The following is an 8598-nucleotide window of genomic DNA, read 5'->3' on the forward strand; positions in this document are numbered from 1 at the left end:
TTATAAATTTAACTAAAAATAAATAATTTTTAATTCAATTAACTTTACATCCATATTTTGAAGAACACTGCAACCGAAATAGAGTAGTTAAATAATAATATCTTTTTGGGAGATTTTACTGCAGGGCAAAGAGTTTCATTGGTGGGTAATTGATTATTCCTTACCAGTGAACATCGGTAATTTTTTTTTAATAACAGTGTATTTTGTATTATGTAAAGTTTTGACTAAATTTTTTATGCAGATAGAAAATAAAATATTTGAATTTAATTTTTAATATTTAAATTATTTAAAAAATTTCAAAAATTTATAAAATATTTTAAATAACTATGAAATACACAATTATCCTAATGGGGAATAAATAAGAATCCATGAGTGAATCTATTTTTGTAGCCCTAGAATTTCCCAATGTTTTTTTGAATGGTATTATTTTTTTCATTATGTATTTAATTAATTAATAATTTATTTAAAATACAATACATGTAGACATAACGTATTTGTATTTGCTGCTTGCAGCGAGCAAAGTATTCTCAGCCATTGTCTTCTTCTTCCTCAATCAGGTATTTCTCTTCCCTCTAATTTTTATTTTTTTTTTACATTTAGGTTTTCTCTCTCACCACCAAACTAACCCTAACCAATTTTCAGTATTGTGAATTTTGAGTGGTCAAATTCAGGCTTATATTGATCACTTTTTCTGTTTTCTTAAAAAATTCAGCGTAGTCTAAGAAGAGTTTTCTTTTGCCTTCTCCTTCATCAGAGAGGAATTCGAATTTAAAACGATCCCGTGCAGTTGTGATTTTGGTTTTGTAAAGAGAGAGATAGAGAAATGAGCGTGGTGGGATTTGATATTGGGAACGAGAATTGCGTAATTGCTGTGGTGAAGCAAAGAGGTATTGATGTTTTGTTGAACGATGAATCGAAACGCGAAACCCCTGCTATCGTTTGTTTCGGGGAGAAGCAACGGTTTCTGGGTTCTGCTGGTGCTGCTTCGGCGGTCATGAACCCCAAGTCAACAGTCTCTCAGGTGAAGAGACTCATTGGTAGGAAGTTTACAGACCCTGACATTCAAACGGAGCTCAAAATGTTCCCCGTTGAAACTTCTGAGGCCCCAGATGGTGGCATTTTGATTCACCTAAGGTACTTAGGTGGCACTCATACCTTTACCCCAGTTCAGATTATGGCTATGCTTTTAGCCCATTTGAAAGATTTGGCAGAGAAGAATTTGGAGATGCCGGTTTCGGATTGTGTTATTGGGATCCCTTCATACTTTACTGAATTGCAGAGACGTGCATATTTGGATGCTGCAGCTATTTCTGGGTTGAAGCCTTTTAGATTGATGCATGATTGTACTGCAACTGCACTTAGTTATGGGATTTACAAGACGGATTTTACTGCTGGTGGACCGACCACTGTTGCATTTGTTGACGTTGGTCAATGTGATACTCAAGTTTCCATAGCATCTTTTGAAGCTGGTCACATGAAGATCCTTTCTCATACATTTGATAGAAGCGTGGGAGGGAGGGACTTTGATGAGGTTTTGTTTCATCATTTTGCTGCACTTTTTAAGGATCAGTACCACATTGATGTGTACTCTAATGTCAGGGCATGTATCAGGCTGCGAGCTGCGTGTGAGAAGCTGAAGAAAGTTTTAAGTGCAAATGCGGAGGCACCATTGAACATCGAATGTTTAATGGATGAGAAAGATGTTAGGGGATTCATTAAAAGGGAAGAATTTGAGAGGCTAACTTCAGGATTGTTGGAGAGGATTGTTGTTCCTTGCAACAAGGCTTTAGCTGATGCTAGGTTAACTGTGGACAAGATTCATTCTGTGGAACTTGTTGGGTCAGGGTCTAGAATCCCAGCTATTACTAGGTCATTAGCTTCTCTCTTCAAAAGAGAGCCCAGCCGGAAATTGAATGCAAGTGAGTGTGTAGCTCGTGGATGTGCTCTTCAGGGTGCAATGCTAAGTCCTGCTTTCCGTGTCAGAGAATATGAGGTGTGTATGTTTGAACAAATTAGTAGTTTTGAAGCTGTCATCAACAAATTCTTTGCAATCATTTTTTTTTTGGTTTTCTTTTTTGCTTTATTCTTTATATACTTTCTTCCAAACTTTGATCATACTGCTAGTGTTCTAGAAAATATAGGCAATTAACTATATCCTAATTATTTGTATAAATCGTATTATTGTTTCCAGTTAATGTAACTTCCTTTACACCTCTTATCTCCAGGTTCAAGATTCACTCCCCTTTTCAATAGGGTTATTAGTGGATGACAGTCCTATTTGCACTGGGGCTAATGGAATCCTGTTCCCGAAAGGCCAACCTATCCCAAGTATTAAAGTTTTGACATTTCAACGAAGCAATTCATTTAAATTGGAAGCATTTTATGCTTACCTTGATGAACTGCCTCCGGGCACATCTTCTAAAATTAGTTTTTTCAAGGTAATTCCTCTTCTTATTTAATTTTTTTCACTTTGCTAACAATAATTGTTCATTTATGTAGCACCTATACACATTCTGTAGTGGACCTTTTTTTTTCTTTGAATTCTATCATTAAATTGTACTTAGTTGATGAGATGCCATTATACAGATTGGGCCATTCCAAGGTTCCCACAGCAAAAAGGCAAGGGTCAAGGTTAAAGTTCGTTTAAACCTCCATGGCATTGTCAGTGTTGAATCAGCCACAGTAAGTATGATTTTTTAAAATTCATCTAAGAGCATACAACCTTTCAGTCATGTGGCTGTCTCGTAAATGAGTTTATTGCGCATGCAGTTGGTAGAAGATTATGTTGGTACTTCACCCTTTAGGGGTGAAGCTCAATCTGTGGATCAAATGGACATTGATGATGAGTCTGTTTCTGGTTCATCTGAGAGGGTTTCAAATGGGGCAAAAGATGGTACTGATGCGTCTGAATTTGCTCATGCGTCTGTAAGTTTTCAATATATCAATGATATTAGTTACTTTCCTTGACATTGATGTGTCTTGTATCTCTGAAAATTTTGCCAAGATCCATTACCGATTAAAACCTTAAAATTATTTGATTGGGGGGTAAGATCATTAGAAATAAACTCCTCTTTTACAGGTTAATGCAACAACAAATGACAAAGCCACCAGGAGGCTAGAGCTTCCCATCAGTGAGATTATATACGGTGGAATGACCAAGGGAGAGATTTCAGAAGCTCGTGATAAAGAACTTCAGTTGGCCCAACAGGACCAGATCATGGAAGAGACTAAAAATAAGAAGAATGCTTTGGAGTCCTATGTCTATGAGATGCGTAACAAGGTACAATTTTTACACAACTTACATTAATGATATGGTTTGCTAACCTGCTGAAAACCCATTTTGGTGTTGGATAAATGTCCACTGAATCAGCATCTTTGGATCTTCTGTATCTGCACAAGGACTTGACACCACCAACTTCACTTAAGATAGATATAATTATACTTAAGGCTTTGAGTCTATATGCTGCTGAAGTCTCATGTGTGACAAATTTCTTTCATCATAATTGTTGAAAGATTTAACGCATGTAATGAATCTTGCAGTTTTCAAATTGTGGAATTTCTTGATCTTCAGTAAGCCTAAACAAGCAGGCTTACTTTCTGTTTTCAGTTATTAACAATTTACCCCTTATACCTTCTCATGGTATATACTTTAGCAATAGTCAAATAGGCCTTTTGTTTATACTATGTTATCTTCTTTTACCTGGTATTAATTAAGCTTGTGCATGTGAAAGCTCTTCAACACATATCGGAGCTTTACAAGTGATCAAGAGAGGGAGGACATCTCCAGGAGCCTACAACAGACAGAGGAGTGGCTTTATGATGAAGGAGATGATGAAACTGAAAATGCTTATGTTTCTAAGCTGGACAATCTTAAGAAGGTTATTGTCACATTTTGAACTCGTCAAAGTTCATAACTTTTGATTATTTTAAATTGAACTTCTCTTTAATCATGATCTTTATTTTATTTTTAATTGTTTTATTATTATTTATTTTATAGCTGGTGGATCCAATTGATAATCGATTTAAAGATGAGGATGCTAGGGTACAAGCTACAAGAGATCTTTTAAAGTGTATTGTGGATTATCGTACGGCTGCAGATTCACTTTCGCCTAAGGATAAAGAAATGGTATTTCAATGGCTTGCTTATGGTACTGGTAGCTAATATTGTTTAGCATTGTTTTAACAATCAATTCATTGAAAAAATTTCAGCTTGTTAGTGAGTGCACTAAAGCAGAACAGTGGATCAGAGAGAAAACCCAACAACAAGATTCGACGCCACAGAATATCAATCCAGTATTATGGTCAAGTGATATAAAAAACAAGACTGATGAACTGAACTCGTAATACTTTATACTGCAGCTCTTTTTGAGATTTAAATAGTAAATGTTTTGATATCCTTTATTTGGTTAATAGCTCAATTATTTTAATGGGAAAACTCTACCAATCTGTCATAATTGTTTTTATTCTGGTTGCCAAAAGCAATCTCATATTTGATATTATTTGGTAAGATTGGGAAAAACAATTATGTAGAAAATGGTAATACATGGAGAATACTAATTTTTTTCTTCACTTGGTTCTGTTAATAGCTGATTACAATATTTGTGCAGTCGTCTTTATATGTTTTTTCTTAGTAGAAATTAGAGGCTAGTGTCACTTGGAGCAATACTTCTAAATCGTTGAGTGTAAACGAAAATTGTTTAGTTCTCTGTTTCTCTTAAAGTTACGCCCTTTTTCTCTAGTTTCACCACTTCACGCAAAGAGCTTAATCTTGTTACTCTTGATGTTTTCAGGACATGCAAGCATATACTGAGATGTACGGCTTCCCCAAATAGCTCAGATAAACATGATACTTCTGGCGACAAATGAGTTGATAGGTGCTGTGATCCCCCCAAAGTTTTTCATTTAGATTATTTTCTCTGTGACAAGTATAGATCTTTTGTTTCCCCTTTTTCTTTCCTTTTTATTTTTTTTATAGTCTGGCATGGTGAGTTATACAAGCATGTTCTAATTCATGGCTTCAGCCTGTGAAAATTCTCACCAGACTTGGTTTCACTATAGTAAAATTGTTTGACAATTTAACTCCAGCGGATTTGTGCTCGGCCACAGTACGAAGCATTGGAAAAAAAAGAAAAAGTTTTTGAGGTCATCCATGAGTTTGCAGTTGCTGCTGCTGTAGGCCTGTAGTCCGTACATATATGGTTTTTGGAATGCTCTTACTCATTTTTTTTTTCTTTTTTTGGTTTTACATATTCAATAACAATATCCCTAAACTATACAGTTGAGACCATTTGATTCAATAAATTTTGATTTGTTTCGCGTGCAGCAAATTCACAACTACGGATGTTCACATTTTAGCAATTAGCATGTTTATTTTGTTCTATCAATTTGTAACGGATTTCTTGAAATCACCTATCTCTAAATATGTATTAACGACCATTATAAATGAGTTAACACATCTCGGCTGGTGGAAGATTTGAATCCCTTAGGAATCTATTTGGAATGTTTTCCCAGTTTACTATTTAAGATACTGAATTAATGATCTTTGGTGTTGAAACTTCTAAACAACTCATTGTGCAGTAGTCTTCAGCCATTTGGGCATTATATTTTCAAAGGGTGCACTAATTACAGCATAAGTTAGGTTTTCTAATGCTTCACCCAAAAAAAGGGATTTCTTTATCAATTCCCTCTTCTACAATTAAGAAATGTTAGACATCAGGTATTTAAATTTGGACAAAGCCATCATACTGTATTTCGGGAACCAACAGGTTTTTTTTTACTAGGGGAAAAAGAATGAAGATAATAGGAGGTTGAACAACAGATTTACAAATCTACAAGAAGGAATGCATAAGGCTTGTAATACACTGTCAAGTTTTTTTCCTTTTGGAACTCGTTTTCATTTTGGCTTTATTTGAGCCTGCTCCTCTATCCTGCAGAATCATATTAAAAATACTACAATAAGATAAACACCAAAACAATCAAGATAAAATATTACTAATGCATTTGAAAATCTACCTTCTTGTATTGCCTGTAAGCAATTTGACCGGTCAGCTCTTGCCCATTTTTATTGACATAAACCTGATGGTAAACATTCCAGCATTAGACGCAAACTGTATTTACTAAAGCAAAGACAAATATAGGAGATAGCAGCATGTAAAAAAAATGTGAAAATTAGACAGTACAATGAATTCACCAGCAACAAAAATCAAAGTTTAACATACCTTTCGTCCATCTGAGCCTGTAAACCAATGACCAACAGATTGACCATTTGATTGAGCACTGCTTCTGGGATCCACCCAGCTATGGAGGCCTTCTCCAGGGCTGGATGTTTGTGCTGTACTGCACCCTCTCTTTGAGCTTCTCTTAACACTAGTTTTTCTTGATGTGCTCCCTTGTTTTGGATCTACCCACTTCTCAGAAGCATTAAAAACTTCCCCAGCACTTTGTTTTACTGACTTACTATTTCTCTTATTTGAGCTTTTCTTAGCAGTACTACTTTGTGTTACTTTGCCTTTTTGTAGGTTACTGGAGCCTCGAGAACCAAGCAAGAGTTCTTCATTTGCTTTGTTTCTTCCTCTCTTTGAACTCCCGAGAATAACTTGTTGAGTTGCTTGTCGTTTAGGAGCTTCTCTGTTACCAAATTGTCCCCTGAACAGGCAACAAGTACTAGTTATTGACATGATAAATCACAAGATAAATTTCCTAAAAGAACACAAGCAGCAACATAAGGAAGAAGCATTTACATGTAATCAATAAACAATGCACGACACTGTTGATTTTCACTGTTCTCATCAATACCTAACGGGAAGAAATTGGATAAGCGATTGTGAACTAACTTCCGAACCCTAGGATCATGATGGAGAAAGTAACGATGTGCAGGCAGAAGTGAATTAGCCACATTCAAGGACTGTTCAATGTTTTGGCCATTTCTTTTTCCCATTTTCTCAGATGCTTTCATATCATTCAAAGAGCGGAAGTATTCTTCACAGAACTCGTCTAAAACAGGTGTACAAACACTCTTAACTGGACAGAAATCTTTCCATAAATCCACTCCCTGGGGCATAAAATCTGAAGCTTTTCTTATTTGTTCACCAGTAGTGGTAGGATGGCCAGCGTTTTGTTTGTGATTTTCCTTGATTATAACTTCTTCACTTGTGGAAGTATCATCTGAATCAGAATCAATTAACTGGAACTTTCGAAGAGGACTAACAGTTACATTTCGAAACAACTTTTCATTGTGGCTTGATTCCACGCTTGCAGAAGCTGTTGAAGTTGAAACTGGCTTGTTTTTTATTGCCTTCCACTGGCTTGATGAGTTTCTAATAGCTCCACATCCATGTAAAGGAATCTTTGAACTACTACACATGGCATGAAGTTGTTGTGCTGATGGATTTACTTCTGTACACACTTTTGCTAAACATTTAATCCAAAAGAACAAAACTTATAAACACAAACACATTAACAATACATAATCCAGGTATCATGGTCAGAGTTTCAAATTAAAAAACAAACTGACCCAAATGGTACATACCTAACGTTACAAAACATGAACCTACTAACCATTATGATTTAACTTTAATTATATAATTTTATACCAAGCATATGCAACTATAAATAACAAGTTCACATTCAAACAGCTTTCTATTAAGAACAAGAATGCTCTCAAATCATTTAACTTTTTAACATAAATGCTCAAATTCTCAGTATCCCTGATACCATTTCAACTAAATTCATCAAAATAAAGCCCAAAAGAAAAAGAAAAAAAAAAGAGTCAAAGCTCTGCAACACCATTCAACACTACGTTACATCACAAAAAATCACTCATGAGCCACATATGACGTTTCATCTGACACAGTTATTCCTTTAGTTCTTGAACTTGAGAATATTAAAAAGAACTACAGAGTAAAGATTGACCTATACCATCGTATATGCATACTACATGTTAATTTATTCTTAACATATTAGCACTAAATGTATAGATGTACCATGTAAAATATCCTCTTGTGAGGAGAAATCTTCGATATCATCCTCACCATCACCACTGAGCGGCGGCTTCTTGGGCAACTTGGGCGGTCCTCGCCTGAGGCGTTTGAAAATCCGAGGTGGATCTGGACGGGTATCGAGATCCGAATCCGCGACTTCAGGTCCTAATTTGTCTCCGTCGTCATCAAGAGGCGTTAGGTCGCTTGGGTCGACAACAGGAGGAACTGGAGCTGGTTGTTGAGGGGGAATGGAGGGTTCCTGAACAGGTATTTGGGGCTCCGATTCGAAACCAAAATCGAAGCCCAGAGAGAACGAGGGAGGTTCGCAGTCCGCCATGAAAATAAAAACTGCAGAAACAGAGGGACAAGATTATAATGCGCCTGCAATTTAGAGTGCCTAATTTGAATATTAGAGATTTGGAGGGATTCCAAAATAAACTTCCTGTTTTGGTAATTTTGGACAATTCGAAAAATAAAAATGGCGGGTTCGTATTCAGCAAGCAATTTTGGCACGTAAAACCAGTTCATCTGATGCTTTAGGACCTATATTTCTTTATTTTTTTAATTACATAAAATATTAATTTTTGCTAAAAAAATTAAGTTTTTACAGTGAAATATA

The 8598-nt window shown here is 35.8% G+C and overlaps 2 protein-coding genes across 6 annotated transcripts; one reads left to right on the top strand and one right to left on the bottom strand.

Annotated features, from left to right (window-relative positions):
- Positions 1 to 464: 464 nt before the first annotated feature.
- LOC133782436 (heat shock 70 kDa protein 16) lies at positions 465 to 5327 on the top strand. Of its 2 annotated transcripts, XM_062221743.1 has the most exons (10): positions 466 to 557; positions 713 to 1993; positions 2226 to 2438; positions 2587 to 2682; positions 2770 to 2925; positions 3080 to 3280; positions 3732 to 3878; positions 3998 to 4126; positions 4210 to 4340; positions 4791 to 5327. In XM_062221743.1, exons 2-10 carry the CDS (start codon positions 824 to 826, stop codon positions 4864 to 4866), a joined length of 2319 nt encoding a protein of 772 aa, XP_062077727.1. In that variant the 5' UTR covers positions 466 to 557; positions 713 to 823; the 3' UTR covers positions 4867 to 5327. The 2 variants fall into 2 exon arrangements, with proteins under 2 accessions (XP_062077728.1, XP_062077727.1); XM_062221744.1 differs by lacking the exon at positions 4210 to 4340 and having other exon boundaries at positions 465 to 557.
- Positions 5328 to 5703: 376 nt separating this feature from the next.
- On the bottom strand, positions 5704 to 8465 carry LOC133782437 (uncharacterized). 4 transcript variants are annotated; one of them, XM_062221745.1, is made up of 5 exons: positions 7983 to 8465; positions 6741 to 7410; positions 6219 to 6645; positions 6013 to 6075; positions 5704 to 5927 (listed from the first exon to the last, which is right to left on the bottom strand). In XM_062221745.1, the coding sequence occupies exons 1-5, from the start codon at positions 8314 to 8316 to the stop codon at positions 5865 to 5867; spliced, it is 1557 nt and encodes a 518-aa protein (XP_062077729.1). In that variant the 5' UTR covers positions 8317 to 8465; the 3' UTR covers positions 5704 to 5864. The 4 variants fall into 4 exon arrangements, with proteins under 4 accessions (XP_062077729.1, XP_062077732.1, XP_062077731.1 ...); XM_062221748.1 differs by having other exon boundaries at positions 6741 to 7404; positions 8031 to 8464; XM_062221747.1 differs by having other exon boundaries at positions 6741 to 7395; positions 7983 to 8464.
- Positions 8466 to 8598: the final 133 nt, after the last annotated feature.

The sequence above is a fragment of the Humulus lupulus genome, chromosome 6 (genome assembly GCF_963169125.1).
Source record: "Humulus lupulus chromosome 6, drHumLupu1.1, whole genome shotgun sequence".
Lineage (NCBI taxonomy): Eukaryota > Viridiplantae > Streptophyta > Magnoliopsida > Rosales > Cannabaceae > Humulus > Humulus lupulus.